The following is an 18,570-nucleotide window of genomic DNA, read 5'->3' as shown; positions in this document are numbered from 1 at the left end:
AAACAATATATACATATTTGGTGAGGTAGATCATTCAGTGTTCAAATAAAATTTATTGTTGAGCTTAAACATTTGCAATAGATTAAATCACGCATTAAAGCATTTCTGAAATCCTTACTTTACAGGCATTGATCAATTGTCTGTATGTACATTACAAGTAAAACACCCTTCTCCAGTTGTAGTATGTTAAATTACCCTTGAGCCACCTCAAAAGCAATGATACACACTGCTAAAACAAATACTGTTAACTTTCAATTAGTAGATTAGAGAACTATTAACCCAACAATACCCAAAGTGTCAGTTTATAGTCTGTTACCAATTATTATTCATTACTCTGATGTTCTTGGAGGCAGCTGTGATGTGTTTTGTGTTCTGTATGTACTTATCATGGTAAGAAGGTTATGTAAGTTGAGGAATGGAACATGTAAGTTGATATTCATAGAATTTTACAAACTGGTTTTGATAACACTATCGATTCCATCCATCAACACTAAGAAAATCAGCAGATATGTTCCTTGGCATTATTATTGAGTCTTTTAAATTCCTGTGGGTTTGATATGCACTCTGAATTTGACGCATATTGCTTCCTGATGATTCTTAGTCACTGTAAACTTGGTTCAGACAGACACAATTTGTTTCAATTTGGGAGGCTCAGTTCTAATCAGAGAAGGAAGACTTTTCAATTTGGTTGGTTTTTATTTGTGGGCTGGTAATACAGCCGTGTGAAGGGCCAAGAGTGATACCAGGGAGACTTGGAAGTTAAGCCTTATAATCAAACCACTTGTCAATTTATTGATCCGAGTGACTCAGAAGTGACTGCACAGCTATTACAATTAGGTGGCTCAGATTCCACTATCGACTCCTTCACATATTATTCTGGGCACGAGATAACTGGATCAGTGCGAACTCGTGCAGAGTGGAAAGATGCCCTGAACAGGCCCAGTGGAGCTCTTTAGAGTAGAGGATGCAACTTCTATAATCCATCTTGCCTCCTTTTCTTTTCGGTCATTCGTTGACTTTCAAGCTCCATACCATGGGCAGAGTAGTCCACTTCCTGGTGTGGTGGGAGCAAGGCAAGAAAGTTTGAGAAATATGGAGAGTATGAAAACTTCAGAATCAAAGAACAGTACAGCACAGGAACTGTCCCTTCGGCCCGCCAAGCCTGCGCAAACACATGATGCCTTTCCAAACTGAAATCTTTTGCTTATCCCTCTATTCCCTGCCTATTCATGATGAAAAGGCAGTGCCTCGAAAGGTAGTGCTTCCAAATAAACCTGTTGGATTATAACCTGGTATTGTGTAATTTTTAAACTTTGTCCATGCCAGTCCAACATTGACACGTCCAAATCCTGCCTATTCATGTATCTGACAAGATGCTTCTTAAACATTGTTATTGTATCTGCTTCTACCAACTCCTCTGGCAGTGCATTCCAGGCACTTAACACTAACTGTGTAAAAAACTTGTCGCAAACCTTGCTAAAGTCCATGTAAACAACATCCGCCCCTCTGCCCTCATTAATCATTTTTGTCACTTCCTCAAAACATTCAAATCAAGTTTGTGAGACATGATCTCCTCTACACAAAGCCATGCTGCCTGTCATTAATAAGTCCTTAACTTTGATGTTGAGAAAAGAAAATCATGATTTTCCTCTTATGTCAAATTATGTTTCCTATTAAATAGCAGCATCAGAATCTCACTGTTGAGTGGCCTCTACCTTCTTGTCATGTATTTGCTTCTCATTAATACCCCAACTCACTTTATTTATACATGATTCCTAATTCTCCTCTCCTTCCTTGAGAAACTAAATGGTGCACATTTCTGACATGTGAATCAAAACGGATAACTGGTGGCTGCAGCTTGTGGATTGCTTGCCCTGGGCATCATCCAACTATGTCTTCAGCGCAATGTCCCTGCATGGTCCATGGATATCATGTTTTTCAACCCTTTGTCTGCGTGAGGCAGCACTGGCAAAACACCAGTCTCACTGCATCATCATATCTGCTCTTTGACCAACTCACACAGCATTTCATTCCTTCAGCACGAACGCCAAGACATCTTCAGTTGCATGATTTGACCAGGTCACTTTGCACACAGAGCCACATTTATCTTACGTATCTGCACAGAATACGTCTAATAGCTCTTTGCTTGCCTTCTTTGCACTTACTTGGAGGCTGTTAGCCTCTATGTAGCTCACATTGCTTTTTAGGGCACAGGGAGAAGCAAGTATCTGGTCAGGGTGAGAAGATCTGATATTTTCTGACTGGACATGTTGCTATATGGCACCAGGCTACGTCAATGCCACACCAGCAACTTGTGCCAGCAGTTTACATGGAACACTCACTTCATGTGCTTCAAGCAAATGGCATGTCTGAAAGTCAAAGAGGATCATTCGTTAGTCCAGTGAAACGGACTGTAGTCAGTCAGGGATATCACCACAGTCAGTCAAGCTTTTCCAAATATATTACAGGGGGCTCATCATAGTCAGACTCTTGGTCCCACCAGAGTCTGGGGATTGAGCTGCAATCTACCCTGCAGGTCGAGTACAAACAGTCTAGGGATTGCAGTTAGGTCAGTCACAGCGCAAACATCAATCAGGATCATGCCCATTTTTTCCTGTAGTGATATAATGAGAGGAATTAAGTATGATGGAAGTGGGTGATTGAGCATTTCGTGATGATTCAAAAATGGGAGAGGTAGTGAGTAGGCCCAGTACATGAATAGGAAGCGTGGAGAGTAGGAAGGATTAATAGCTTGGGAGGATGAGGTGGATGAGAGCTATTGAGTTTATATGATGCATACAATAATAAGAAGTGTAGTCTGTGCACTTTGGTGACATGTGTGCAATAGCAGAATTAGAATGAGTGGTGGCCCAGTGACTCTGAGGTAGCAAAAAGAAGATGGCTGCACTCACCCAAGTGTAGTGCAAAAGATTATTGACATTCTTCCTCCAGGCTGGGCATTCTGCTTTACCTGGGGCATTGTTGTAAGCTGCTATTTGGATCCAAGCTTGGTGGCATGGCCCCCTACAGTGGCTAGATGGAAAATGAACTGCCCCCTTTTCCTTACTCCTGTTCACCAGCTTTGCAAGGTTCATGAAATGAGGTCTGAGATTTCCCTTCTGTGCCATATTTGTCCAGCATCACAATGTGAAGGGCAATTCTTGGCTTCCAGTGTCAAAGGTAATGTGCAACTGGGCTAATGATAGTGCAGTGGCATGAAGAGGAGGCAGTCTTGGCAGTTGTGAGCACTTCCTCTTGTCCTGCTGTGCGATTCAACGGCAAGAGTGCCAAATTGAATAGTAATAATGTGAAGAATGACGGATTGCGTGAAAAAAAGTCACTTCGAACCATTATGAACCAGGAACCATGTGAGTTACTCATCAAAACACTAACTGCAAATGAGAAGATGTCACCCTATTATTCTGCTTTATTTATCCTGAGGATGCAGGCACCAACAGTAATGTGAAATTTATTGTTCATCTCTTGTAAAACTCAATCACTTGCCTGGTCACTTCTGAAAGCATTAAGAGTCAAATCTAGTGTGCACTAGAGTCTTTTGTAGGCCAGACTGGGTAGCATGGAATGGCTTACTTCCCTGAAGACATTGGTGAGCCATATGAGTTTTTATGACAATCAGCTACAGCCATGCTTTTCAATTCACTCCACGTGATATCACAAACAGGTGAAGGCACTAAATACTGTAAAGGCTATGGACTCTTTCAACATTCCAGCAACAGTACTGAAGGCCTGTGCTCCAGAACTTGATGCACCCCTAGCCAAGGAGGTCCAGTACAGCTATTACACACAGTCATCTATCCATGTGGAAAATTGCCCAGGTATTTCCTGTACACAAAAAGCAGGACAACTTCAACTTGGTACTTCTGTGGTGTGAATATCACTTGCCACTGGTCAACTAATTCTAGGTATTGTCCAGGTACCGCTGTACTTGCTGGGTAGAAAAGTGATGTCAAGCAGCACTTGCTCAGCAATGCCCTGCTCATTGTCGCCCAGTTTTGCTTCTGCCAGAAACACACTGCTTCTCATTTCATTACAGCTTTGGTTCAAGCATGGATTAAAGGGCTGAAATCCAAAGGGAAGTTAGAGTGACTAATCTTGACATCAAGACAGAATTTGATCAATTGGGGGATTAAGGAGCCCTAACAAAACTAGGATCAGTGAAAATTGGAGAAATTTCTGAGAGTCATAGCTAGCACAAAGGAAGATGGTTATGGTTGTAGGATGTCTGTTATCAGAGCTCCAGCACACCTCTACAGGAGTTCCTCCTAAACCCAAGATGCTTCATTATTGACCTTCCCTCTATTATTAGGAAAGAAGTGGGGATGTTCACTGATGACTGCATTATGCTCAGTAACATTTGCATCTCCTCATATATTAAGCAATCCATATGCAAGTACAGCGGTACCTGGACAATACCTAGAATTAGTTGACCAGTGGCAAGTGATATTCACACCACAGAAGTACCAAGCAGTGACCAAGTTCAACAAGAAAGAATCTAATTGTTGCCCTTTGACATTCAATGGCATCACTGAATACCCCCCCCCCCCCTCTCCGTTTCAATAAATATTCTACCATTGAACAGAAGCTGAAGTAGGCTACCCATATAAATACTGAGGCTACGAAAGCAGATACGAGGAATCTTACAACAAGGATCTCACCTCCTGAATACCTCAAGTCTATCCACCGTCTAGGCATATCAGGAAGTATAGAATCATAGAGATGTACAGCATGGAAACAGACCCTTTGGTCCAACTCGTTCATGCCGACCAGATATCCTAAATTAATCTAGTCCCATTTTCCAGCACTTGGTCCATATCCCTCTAAGTCTTTCCTATTCATATACCCATCCAGATGCCTTTTAAATGTTGTAATTATAGCAGCCTCCATCACTTCCTATGGCAGCTCATTCTAGAGGCACACCATCCTGTGCATGAAACAGTTGTCCCTTAGGTCCCTTTTAAATCTTTCTCCTCTCACCGTAAACGTATGCTCTCTAGTTCTGGACTCCCACCCCAGGGAAAATACCTTGTTTATATACCCTATCCATGCCCCTAGTGATCTTATAAACCTCTATAAAGGTCGCTCCTCAGCCTCCGATGCTCCAGGGAAAACAGCGCCAGCCTATTCAGCTACTCCCTATAGCTCAAATCCTCCAACTTTGGCAATGTCCTTATGAATCTTTTCTGAACCCTTTCAAGTTTCACAACATCCTTCTGAAAGGAGCGAGACCAGAATTGCACATGGTATTCCAAATGTGACCTAACCAATGTCCTGTACAGCTGCAATATGACCTCCCAACTCCTATAATCCATGCACTAATCAAGTAGAGTGATGATATAGTATTTGCCTGGATGATTGCAGCTCCAAAAACACCCAAGGAGCTTGATAATTTTCATGACAAAGCAGATATGACATCCCAAACATACAATCCCTCCAACGTGTATACACAGCAGAAGCACTCGGTACCGTTTACTAGATGCACTGCAGAAATTCACCAACGCTGCTTAGACAACACTTCCAAACTTATGGCTCCTACCATCTAGAAGGATCAGGGCAGCAGTTGTTATTATCACCATCCACAAGTTTTCCGCCAAGCCCCATCACCATCCTGATTTGGAAATATATTGTCATTTCTTTGGTGTCACTTAAATCTTATAACTTTTGCGTTGCTCAGATATTTCTACAGCCAATACACTATGATACCCTGAACATGATGCTAATGCAAAGGTTACACATGAGTTGCCTTAGGTCTTACAGAGCATTGAAAAGAGAATGATGAAAACCTTAGTCATTATATATAGCACTGAAAAAAAATCACAAAGCTCACCGCTGTCATAACCAATGAATATAATTCTCCCTCACACATGCATATCCTACTAATTGTCAATGCCAACGTAGTTCAATGCCAAATGATAAATCAGTCAGATTTGAACCTAGGTTAGAAAGGGCATTTGAACCTAGGTCTATAAAGGGCATTTCAATTCACCCAAAGACTCCTTATGCTCATATTATGTATATGAGCACGCTATTAACATCTACCTTTTTGATTATCTTTTATTGTGTAGTTGAATGGTGGTGAGGAAGACAAATAAAAGAAAAACACAATCAGAATACTGAATGGGAAACTATGAAGGAAAGGAAAGTAAAAACAATATTTAGGGTGAAGATATTACCCCAACCCAACAAAATATTTATATCCCATTCAAACCCTAACATTCCTTTTTCTTACTTGACAAGAGTTGTCATAGGGACCAAAAATACAAGAACCAACTTTTGATCATTCATATATTTTATATCAATTTTTACATTAGTTTTTAAATAAATCAGATGAACATTACTCAACTTTTTTTTGTTTTCATTTAAAATTGGTGGAAAGATGCTAAGTATGCTTATTCAAATTTCCTCTAAGAATCCAACCTTTCCCTTTCAATTGAACTCATTATAATTTTACATGTCAGAGTCATTTAACAGCATAATTAATACCAGTAATCAATAAGATGTAAGCTACTTTGTCATCATTAGTCAATGGGATAGATTTTGACTTGGGGTGATATTGTAATATAAGTGTCAGCTTGTCAGCAGCTCATTTTACACTTCTCCCAATATTCAATTCTTCTGACTTCAGTGATTTGCAAGGGATGTAACAGACTGCCAAATCACTCTTGAAGCGAGTTAAAATTCAGCCCACTGTTTTAATTTCCATTTGGTAATTTTTTTACATAAAATTCAAGGATTGTGTAGTTCTTTGACTTCCCTGGGAGAAAATTTATTTGCATGTGCATAGGCCTACATAGAGTCCTTCAGGGTAGAAAGTATTATGGTGTAATACTGCCATGACACTTACAGCTTTCTTCACAGGTTGTGTAGCCACGCTGGATAAGTCCAACCTAGTTAATAATGGTCTATCAACCTACTTTTCATTATCAACACAGGAGTTGTCAGCAGTGATATCAAGCAATACTTATAAACAACCCAGACAGCTTTGTCTTCCCAGGAGAATTCACCTCCAGCTCTAATTATAGCCTTTATAAAAACATGGACATAAATTGACTTCTGGGGGTGAGGTGAGCATCACTGCCCTTGACATCTCAGCAGCATTGGACTGGCTGTGGCGCAGTAAAAAATGAGTATCAGAGAAAATTCTCTAATCCTATAGCATACCTACCAAAATGAATAGATTATGGTTGTTATAGGCCCATAATTTCATCTCCAAGACATTGATATAAAAGTTCATGAGAGTGTCATCTAAAGTACAATCACATACCACAGTTTCACCAATGCCCTTCTCTCCATTGTAAGGTCAGAAGTTGATTGTTCCCTGATGATTACACAGTTGCCCTTTTTGACTACAGGCATCAGATGCACTATAGTCTCCTCAATGTTCTTTGACAAAATTGCATCGATGGCTAATGTGTCACAAATCTAATCTTCGCAATCATGAATAATAAGTTATACTGATTTTCTGTTTAACCCATCTCGGATGCTATCACATTTATGCTGACTTAATCCTCCTTAAGTTGTCACTATTTACAGAGGGAATATCCCTTGCATCCTTCAGGGCAATGATTCATAAAGTGAGGTCCAGGTTATCCTTGGGCTAGTTCAAAATGTAAATCATTGAATTGAAGTACGGCAGTCCCACCATACCCTCGAGATATGTTCCAAGACCTATTGCGGAAGCCTGAAACCGTGGATAGGTGCGAACACATTCATTTAAATGGGAAACATACCTTCTTGGCAGCCTCCTGATCCCTGCTCTCTGACTGAAGAAATTAATCCTCTTCTCAGTTCTGAAGAGTTACCCCTTCACTCTGAGGTTGTGTCCTCAGGTACTAGTCTCTTCTACTAGTGAAAATATCTTCTCCACACTCACTCTATTCAGGCTTCTCAGTATTCTGTAAGTTTCAATGTGATATCCCCCGCCCCGGCAATCCTCCTAAACTTCATGGAGTACTGACCCAGAGCCCTTCATTGCCAGAATCATTCCTGTGAATGTCCTCTGGAACCTCTCCAAGACCAGCACATCCTTCCTTAGATGCGAGGCCCGGAACTGCTCACAATATTCCAAATGCAGTCTGGCTAGAGTCTTATACAGCCTCAGCAGTACATCTTTGCTCTTGTATTCTAACCATCTCAAAATGAATGCTAACATTGCATTTGACTTTCTAATTGCCAGCTGTGAGATACTATGGCTTTAAGCGGTGTATTTTGTCCTAGTTTATTTTATGAAGAAAGGTTGAGACAGAGGTGATGATTAGTCTGCTCAAAACCAATAAACAGCTTGTGAGGTCTTGAGCTTTTTTTAAAGTTGGAACAATAGAAGCAGCCTGAATGGGTGGGGTCAAGCTCCCACAGAATTTTTAGTTTTAGCTTTCTGTAGTTGCTGTGGTCTTAAAGCTGGATGTGGAAGGTCTTATTGTTTTCTCTGTTACAACTAGAAGTTAAGGTTCTCTTCCTGCTGCTAAAATTGCATATGATAATCTATTTTACTCAATTTGCCTTTGCCAAATGTTAATTTATGGGATCGAACAATATTGGAACAGCTAATTATTAGTAGTTAATATATATTAGTCTGTTAAGCATTTCAATAGGGTTACAGTTAAGCTAATTCTTTTCATTTTGTCCATATTTTAAACTGTTATGTAAAAATAAAATGAGTTTTGCTTGAAGTCAATAGTTTGACCAATCAAATTGCATCTGGAATGCAATGCCTTTCACTTACGTTTAAAAATAAAGAAAACTGAGGGACTAGACTATTTTTTAATATATTTTGAGGGAGTTTGGTCTGGTATATAAAACATAACCTGCACATTAGCCTTAAGAGAATCCTGAACTAGGACTCCTAATGTCCTTTGTGCTTCAGATTTCCGAAGCTTTTTGCCATTTAAAAAAAATGTCTATGCCTCTGTTATTCCTATGAAAGTGCACAACCTCACAATTTCCCACATCATATTCCATCTGCCACTTCTTTGCCCTGATTCTTAGCCTGTTCAAATCCTTCTGCAGCCTCCCTGTCTCCTCAACACTATCTATCACTCCACATATTTTGTGTCACCTGCAAACTTAGCAACAAGGCCCTAATTTCTTTCATCCAGATCATTAATGTATAACACAAATACTTGTGATCCCATTACTGACCCTTGCAGAACTCCACTAGTCACCGGCTGCCAACCTGATAAAGGCCCCTTTATCCCCACACTGTGCCTTATGCGCGCAAGGCAATCCTATGTCCATGTCAATACCTTACCTTACTTAGCAGCGTCCTATGCAGCACCTTGTTAAAGGCCTTACAGAAATCAAATCCAATGACAACAGACAATCATGAGGTTGGATTTTGGTTGGTTGTGAAACTGATAACAAAGAGGAACCAGCTAAATGTGATGGCTGACATGAAACAGAAACTCTTCAGCTTGGTACCAGACATCAACTCCCTTGGTGTCTCACCAAAAGAAGTACCATTACCAATGCAGCAAATAAAAGCAAGTAAGACTGAACTGTCAGATACTCAGTGGGGTCTTTTTATCCACTCAAGCAGTCAGCAGAGGCCAACAAATATGAAATTTTGAGAAATGCTACTCTAGGAAAACTCATCTGATGACTCCCCAAAGCCTGTCGACCATCTACATGATATAATTCAGGAGTGCAGTGGAATACTGTCAACCTGCTTGGATAGATGCAGCTCCAATAAAACTCAAGAATCTTGGCTTGATCCAGGACAAAGCAGCTGACTTGATTGGTACAACATTCAAAAACATTCACTTCCTCCGCCACTGAAGCTCAGTTGCAGTAGTGTGTACTCCCTACGAGATGCACTACAGAAATTCACCAAGGGTCCTTCGATTGCACCTTCCAAATGCACAACTGCTACCATCTAGAAGAAGAAGGGCAACAGAGATATGGGAACACCACTATTTGCAAGTGCCTTCCAAGCCACTCGCCATCCGGACTTTGAAATTACCACTGTTCCTTCAGTGTCACTGGGTTAACATCCTGGAATTCCCTTACTAATGGCATTATGGATGTACCTGGGTGAAATAGACTGCAGCAGTTCATCTTCTCAAGGGCAACTCGATTCTGAGCCAAAGTGTCAGCAAAGATATGTGCTGAAATCCTGTGGGAGACTTGAATCCATAACAAGAGTACTATCACTGAGCCAAGCTGACATTGGCCCATGTCGAAAAGCAGCTGGTGTGAATGCTGCCAATAAAAACACATTTAAAGGTTAAAACCATCTTCTCAAGGGCAACTAGGGTGGGCAACACCCTACATTCCATGAGTGAATTTTAAAACAGTGTTCTGCTCCATATGTAATGTATCAAATATTGAAACAGCCAATACCCATGTACATCAAGACCAGTAAAAAACTCAGGACTCAGTTTCTGCTCCCCCCGCCATATGTGGAAATGACGTGCATTGAAGTACATCACTATGATTGCTATAAAATTCTGTGTTATGCATGAAATGATTGCATGGGGTGTCTTAAGCCAACAATGACACTCAAAAGATTTAAGGGCTTTTTAAAAAGACTCAAATAGCATTTTATTTAATGAAGTAAAATTGAAAAATGGTTAAAATTAATGTTGATCGGATTGATTGCTAATGTAATTATTTTCCTTGACTATATTTGATCTTCCATGCTGTCTTGTGTGTGTGATTACTCTTGGTCTTTCTCTCAATACTACTCTTCTCCTTTCGCAATGCAAGATTTATCCTTTGTGAGATAGAGTACTGACAAATACAGTATGTAAAAAAACTCAAAATTAAATCGCTCTTTTGTTCAGTATGATAGTATATAGTTCATAAATCACAACACACAGATGGAAACATTTACCATTCCAGTTGGTCTATTTTGCATCTAAAATATAACCTGCTCATTTGAAGTATAATAAATCACATTATTATCAAACTTTCTACTAATTATAATAAAACTACTTTAATAATATTTTGCTGTAACTGCTGATGTGTAATTATATCGTTATTAAGAGCACTCACCAGTAGATGGCAGGCAGTACCAAAAATTCTGGTTTAAGCATTTTTTGGCAATAACCTGAGGGCCCTTTTTGTTGATTATTTTTAACGTGAATGAGCACAGTTTCCTGTTGAGTCACCATTAAGTTGACATGGAACAATCATATTCCATGGTATATATGGAACACTACTTACCAATCTAATTGCTTGTGATTTGTTTTTCACATAGCTGATGGTACGTGTGGATATTTTTATAATTAAAATGCAAGTGATACTGGGAAGCTAGAATTTATTTTAACCTTTAAATGTGTTTTTATTGGCAGCCTTCACACCAGCTGCTTTTCGACAAGGGCCAATGTCAGCTTGGCTCGGAGATAGCACTCTGTTATGGATTCAAGTCTTCCACGGGATTTCAGCACATATCTTGGCTGACACTTTGGTGCAGAATTGAGGAAGTGCTTCATTGTTGTGGCTGACTTTCAGTTTAAATGTTAAATTGAAGCTCAGTCTGCCTGTTCAGATGGAGATAAAAGATCCCATGGCAGGGCAGTATTCCCAGCATCTAAAATAAAAATATTGGAAATGCACAGCAAATCTGGCAGCATCTGTGAAGAGAGGAGCAGAGTGAATGGCTGAAATCTTGTGAAGGTGGGAACGGTCTAACCTGCCAGGTGATGTGGCAGTGAGAGACCTCAATTGCTTCCTTTGGGGAAGGTATCTAAAGTCACACATCAATCAAGCAGTGGAGAATTCACCACTGTGTCCTCCCTTGGATCAGGATGCAGGGATTTGGAATTCCTGGGTGACAATAGCTGCAGCAGAAATGGTAGGCTCCAGACTGCTAAGATCATGGAGCAGTCCAGGCCAGAGGTTGGTCTCACAGGGAAAGCTTTTGTGGGATGGAGTTACAGAGACTACAGTTTGAAAACAAACCTTTGTGAAGCACTTGTCATCCTTCTGTTGTCAAAGGCCCCATATACTACAAGTTCTTATAAATGTAAACACTTATTAATGCACATCAAGGCAACCTCTTTTTGAATTTACTATGAATATATTGCTGATTTCAATGTTGCTTTTTATCTCCTTGGTGTACGTCTTGGAGACCAAATCTGCCAAAAGTGGAATGATCGAGCGCAGACCATAGAACTAAGTTAATTGCTTGTATGCCAGCACATATTGAAGCCCACAAGGCTCAGACAATGCCCACAAGAGCCAGTAGTGAGGATGTTTTCCTGCAGAGCTGTAGAATTTCTGAGACTGTTACTGGAGGCTGGTATTTGTTCCATGAAAGAGGTACTAGCTGTCTTCTCTCAGGACAACAGGTTGCCTATTTCCCTGCCAGCTTTTAACTGTCATCTAGTCAACTACATCACACTGCTCCTGGTCCACATTAAGATGTTGCTATTAGCAGCTGGGCCCACAGGTATTTGAGATCACTTATCATGAAGGCTGTAACCACTGGATTTACACTTTGAAGGAGCACTACAATATATAAAAGTGTGCATAAGACAGACACTACATGATTGTTCAAGGATAATTTGTACTTTTCACAGTTAAATATTATGCAAAGAATTGAGGTGTTGGGCGTTACTATTTTTAGAGAAGTGAGGACAAGACCTACAAGGTTGGACTGAACGAAAGAATTTGGATAATGGTAGTTAGGAGTGATGATGACAAAGATTGATAGGTTATTGAAATTGGAAACAAAATATTTTATGTGAAGCACACGTTGAGAAAGTTTTCTAAGAAATCTGACAACAGGAGCTCTGATGGCCAATGCTGCTCATTTCCTCACAAAAACACAAAAGAAATAGGAACAAGAGTAGACCAGATGGCCTGTTAAGCCAGATTCCCCTTTTAATACAATCATAATTCATCTTGGATATCAGCTCCACCTTCCCCATATTGTTATAGAAACCAAAGGCTTTTCCAGCCTTAAATTTCAAAAATAAAGGATGTGTACCTCTTCAGGGTAGAGTATTCCATAGATCCACAACCCTTTGAATGAAGTAATTTCTTCTCATTTCAGTCCTAAATAATTGGTCCCCAATTTTAGGTCTGTGTTTTAGATTCCCCACTAATAGGAACAATCTCTCAAAGTCTCCCCTATCAAGCCCCTTTAGAATTGTATATGTCTCAATGGGGGTGCCTCTCATTCTTCAGAGCTCCAGAGAATATTGGTCTAATTTATTCAGCCTCTTATCAAAGGACACGCCCTCATAAGACCATAAGAAATAGGAGTGGAAGTAAGGCCATACGGCCCATCAAGTCCACTCCACCATTCAATCATGGTTGATGGGCATTTCAACGCCACTTACCCGCACTCTCCCCGTATCCCTTAATTCCTTGCGAGATTAAGAATTTATCAATCTGTGTCTTGAAGACATTTAAAGTCCTGGCCTCCACTGCGCTCTGTGGCAATGAATTCCACAGGCCAACCATTCTCTGGCTGAAGAAATGTCTCCTCATTTTCGTTCTAAATTGACCCCTTCATCAAAGGGAATAACCTAGTGAATCTTTGTGGTACCATGTCCAATGCAAGTATATCCTTTCATAAATGTGGAGAACAAAGCTGAACACTGTTCCTTACTCTTCTTGCTTATGCTGTTATTCATCCTCCAACACCTCTTGCTGCTCAGGTGTTGATAAGGGCTTGGAAGTTATATAGCATGCATATATAGTCACAAATCTGAATACAATACTGATGGAAGTGTCTAATAAAATATGATGGAGTTATACTTGTGGCATGAAAAGATCAAGTACACAATGATGTCCATATGAACACATTTTGCACATGCAAAAAAATCTAATTTCTAGGTCCTTGTTCAAATGAAAATAAATTAGGTTTTAAATAAGGTATGATATATCGGTATGAGTTATTTATCATAGTGAGTCATACTTGAATAGGATGTGATCATAAAGGTTGATGATAAATTTGAAAGGAAACACTCATATGGACTTAGATTTGCTCCCTCTAATTTCCCACCAAAAAACAATAATCAAAATAAAACAATAAAACAAAAAAACCCAAATAATCCCAAGGACAGAGTTGGTACCTAACTAATCATAACACATTGAGATACCACTCATCTAATCCCCATATCTGTAATGGGGAAGAAATAGTCTAGTTGTATTATTACAGTGATCTGGAGACCTGGGTATGAATCCTGCCATGGCAGATGTTTGAATTTGGATTCAATTAAAAATCTGGAATTTAGAGTCTACTGATGACCATAAAACCTGTGCTGATTATAAGGGAAACCCCATCCGGTTCACTAATATCCTTCAGGGGATGAAATTTGCCTTCCTTACCTTCTCTGGCCTACTTGTGACTTCATACCCACAGCAATGACTTTTAATAGCCCTGTGGGCAATAAGGGATGTGCAATAAATGCATACCTAGCTAGTGACACCCACACTCAGTGAATGAATTAAAAAAAAACTTTCAGACTCTTTTACCTTTAAATTGCAAAGGTAGTTCCAAACTCCTTTTGTATTCTTTTGATAAATAAATGGTGAATTTATATTGTGTGGTAAATGTTTAAGATAATATATTTTAAAATCCATGAATTGCAAAGAAGAGCTGCAAAAAAGAAATATGTACAAGCAATGCAACAGACAAAATGAAATAAACTACTTTCACAGTAATTGCACAGTTGGCATGAATTAGCAATGGGAAGAAATCAAAAGGTTACACTATACTGAAAATTATTCCTCATGATATTTGAATCTTTTAGCTATTAATAGAGCATTTGCCATCAGTCCTAAATTAGAGAATCTAGGATTATAAGTTGGTTAAGAAGAATGTAGTATTCATGTTTACATGTCAACTATCACCTCAATACTGAGTATTGAATTGGCACAGGCTGCAAAAAATCTTTGATTCACTTATCTACTCTGTTAAGTATGACTGCCAGCTAGGGAAGATACTTTGAGCAAATGCACAGTGGTGGAGTGGAAAGTTATCAAAATTCTTGTTTTTGTCTCACTAAAACTCAGAAATGTGACCAGGGCTACCTTACATAATGATTGTACAATTCTGTTTATTTTGGATATAGTTCCAGATGTTATCGTCTTAAAATGTATGACTCAACGTCTGAGTAAACTGGACTGTTCCACTCAGGGCTGGGTAATGCATGGATTCCCTCAAGATCTGAGACAGGCTGAAATGCTAAATGATGCAGGATTTATTCCAAACAGGTAAGTCTTTATAAGAGTTTAAACCTTTGCATTAGTAATATTGAACTAGCACATTATATCTAGGGTGAAATGGAGTTTAATAGGGATACGTTTGACTTCAATATACCACATGTTATAATTAGAATCTAGTTATGTTCCCAATCATGAAATCTATATAAAGTCACTAGTAATAATACAATAGTTTGGATTTTATGGTCAATGGGAACTAACTGGTACTAGATGATTATCATGAATAAGGAAAATTGAGATCAAGAGATTAAAAAAAAGAAGTTTTTTAAAAATACTTTTTATATTTCCAATAATAACTACAAACTGAAAGAAATGGACATACTTGAAAAAGTGAATTTTGCCCACCTGAGAAATTGTTTGGTGGTTGGTTAGCTCAGTTAGCTAGACAGTTGGTTTACAATACTGAGTAATACCAACAGTAAGGTTTCATTTCCTTAGTGGCCGAGGTCGTCATAAAGGTGACAGCTTCTCAACATCTCCCCTAGTGTGAGGTTAAACCTCAGGTTAAAACACCACTAGTTGTCTCTCTAATGAGAACAGCCCGACGGGAGTATTCAACTTTCTGACAATAATTAAAGATTCATTGTGCCACTACTATTTTGCTTATATTTGAATGGACAAATCCTAATTTTTTCTTTTATGCTAGTATCTAGTGGATAACAATCACAAATGCACTCTGTTGTTTGTGTGAGAATGCTATGTCTCTGGGCAAGGTATTGTGTAGCAAAACGTTCAGAGGGTCATGGTTACTTCCTTGTTTCTACAGTTAATCTTCATATGCAGATGTCAGAATTTGCCATCCAGTTTACCTTTTAATACAGTTGAGCACTCGTGGCTTTACCAATACTTTTTATTACAAAATTCAGGCCTTATTTCACAAATATGTGATCAACCTCTGCCACAAACGTCATTATCAACCTCTGCCACAAACATACATTATGACTTTACACATAAAGAGGCAATTTCCCTCGCCTACCACCAGGATGAAGGAGATTGGTGGGCTAAAAGTTTTAAAATGAGGCAATTGGTTTTCAAAAAGACTCATTGCTGGAACCAGCATTATAGCTTATCCTGCCAAGCTACTCCGCCTGATCCTGACAACAAAAATCTACCCCACATGACCATATACCATCATCATGTAAGACCTGGCATTATTAGATAGTTTGCAGAGTATTTTCAAGATACTGCCAAATTTCAAAAAAAGTGTTCCATTTACATTTGGTAGATTTGAGGAGGCTTTTTGTTTTAAACCAATACTGGCATCTCCTAGTTTTTCTGTGTTGAGGAAAATGTTTCTACTACAATATAAGCAATTTTGCCTTGTGGTATCTGCAAGAATGATCTTTATGTGAACATAAATAGAGAAGTAGATTCAGATGAAAAAGACATGAGGGAACAAAAGTTAGAAAGGGGACAAATCAAACTTGGGACATTTTAAAACTTTAAAAGCAAGCTGGGAATCTGCTCCATGGTGATTGTCATCAACTAGCACAGTGTGAGTTAACACTTGAAGGTTTTTCCCCTCTTGCTCTATGATTATAGATCTCTTTCACCAATTTCTCTTTCTTGCTATCTTTGGCTTATTTCTGCTTTGAACACATATAGCAGGGGTTAGACTTGCAGATTTGTAAAACCACATGAGGGCTGATGCACTTAAATGGGCATTAATTGCTCACTTAAAGGTCTCAATTGGCAACATGCGGGAAGGCCATCGACGAACCTTCCTGTTACAGGCTTAATTTGGGGAGGGTGGGAAGACGGTAGGGTCCTCACCAGCCACTAAACTTGCCATGGGGAAGGTAATGAATTCTGCCCTCATGACAAGCAGTTGAAATTCAAGCAGGACAAGGTTGATTCTTTTTTCTTAACTGCATTATGTCATAACTATAAAGAATGCTTGTGTCTGCATTGAAGCAAAGTTAAAATGACAAAATTAATTGATATTGTTAATTGTTAGAATGCGGTCTAGTAAAACTGGATAATATATGACTACCATTTTACCGATCAACTTGAACTAAATTTGAGCTCTATCCAAGGAAATTCAGCAATAGACTTTTGACTGCTTGAACACAGGTAAGTGAATTCATCAATGTGTTGTGTTTGCACAGACTTCAGTATTCTCCAGTACTGATCCCCACATGGATTACAAGAACACACAGCAGATTAATAGAAAGTTCAATGGGAAAATGGAGTTGAAATCTCCAGCACAATCTTGGGGCCAGCAAGGTTAATAACCATATTATCAGCTACTCAGTCTTTAGCCATTTCAAGTGGTAGATGTCACTCTGCATGCTGCAGCCCTATCTTACTCCTCATTAATTGTACTAATACAGCTGTACCTGTCCTCTATCCTTGCCATTTACAAAAAGTTTGTTGGGCGTGCAGTGGAATATTCATCATTCTTTAGTTGTGTGTGCAGAGAAAGCATTTTCATAAGGTGTGATTTTAGAGGATTATAGTTCTGCTTCCACAGTAAAATAGAAAACTGAAAAAGCCAGGAACTTGGTTGTGAAATTGTGTCCATTAAAGGCAAAGTAATCTGGAATTTCAAATAAGCATTTCTTGTAATTCACAACCTTTTTCATGTGTTTTCCAGTTATATTCGCTGTCCAAATATTGCTGACTTTGTACAAAGCAAGATTTCAACAAATATGCAATACTACTTCTGGGCCTGTTTCTGGGCTTTGTCTCTTGGGGTTGAAGCTTCATATTTTAGAACATTTGAGTAACTGGTATGCATTAGTTTAATTAAGTTACTTTAAGAAGAAAATGAGATTTAAGCATAATTTAAAACAGATATTTGCAAGCTCAGTGTTCACTTAAGGTTCTGTAAGGTGGAACAATAGCTACATGCAATTGGTAACACTGTTACTGAATCAGCCGAATTGTTGTCCAGTACTGAGCAAGTGCTATATTGTCAAAGGTACTGTCTTTCTGTTGAAATGTTAACCAGAAGGCTTGCATGCCTGCCTGCGCTCCCCCCCCCCCCCCCCCCCCCACCCTGGTGCACAAGATCCTGTAGTACAAACCAAGAAAAAACATGACCTTCTTCCTGAGTCTTGAGCAATGTTTTCCTTTCAACCAACACTTCAAAAAACAAATGCTCTAAATATTTATTCATTCACTTATTTTTGTTTGTGGGACCTTGAACACAAATATGCTGTTGCACTTGCCTATGCAAAACTATGACTTCACTTCACAATTGAAAGATGTTTGGGATATACTGAGTGTGTGATGATGACAATTCCTTCTTTTCCAACATAGACAAACCAGCAGCAACATATTTTGAAAATGGCACCTAATCAGTTATACAAAGTAACAAACTAATGCTGCAAATTCCACTGTGCCCCTTCATTAGCTAAAATTAATTTTACA

At 39.1% G+C, this 18,570-nt stretch overlaps 1 protein-coding gene across 1 annotated transcript in view; it reads left to right on the top strand.

Moving 5' to 3' along the window:
* Positions 1–18,570, top strand: part of ak8 (adenylate kinase 8) — a 179,600-nt gene that overhangs the window by 102,249 nt on the left and 58,781 nt on the right. Inside the window, exon 11 of the mRNA XM_043720309.2 lies at positions 15,045–15,186. Within this exon, the coding sequence (XP_043576244.1) occupies positions 15,045–15,186 (142 nt within the window). The remainder of the gene's footprint in view (positions 1–15,044; positions 15,187–18,570) is intronic.

Source organism: Chiloscyllium plagiosum, unplaced genomic scaffold (assembly GCF_037043375.1).
Source record: "Chiloscyllium plagiosum isolate Xiang-an unplaced genomic scaffold, Cpla_swu_hap1 HiC_scaffold_21, whole genome shotgun sequence".
Lineage (NCBI taxonomy): Eukaryota > Metazoa > Chordata > Chondrichthyes > Orectolobiformes > Hemiscylliidae > Chiloscyllium > Chiloscyllium plagiosum.
The sequence above is the reverse complement of the archived record's forward strand: the minus strand, read 5'-3'. Positions and strand labels throughout refer to the sequence as shown.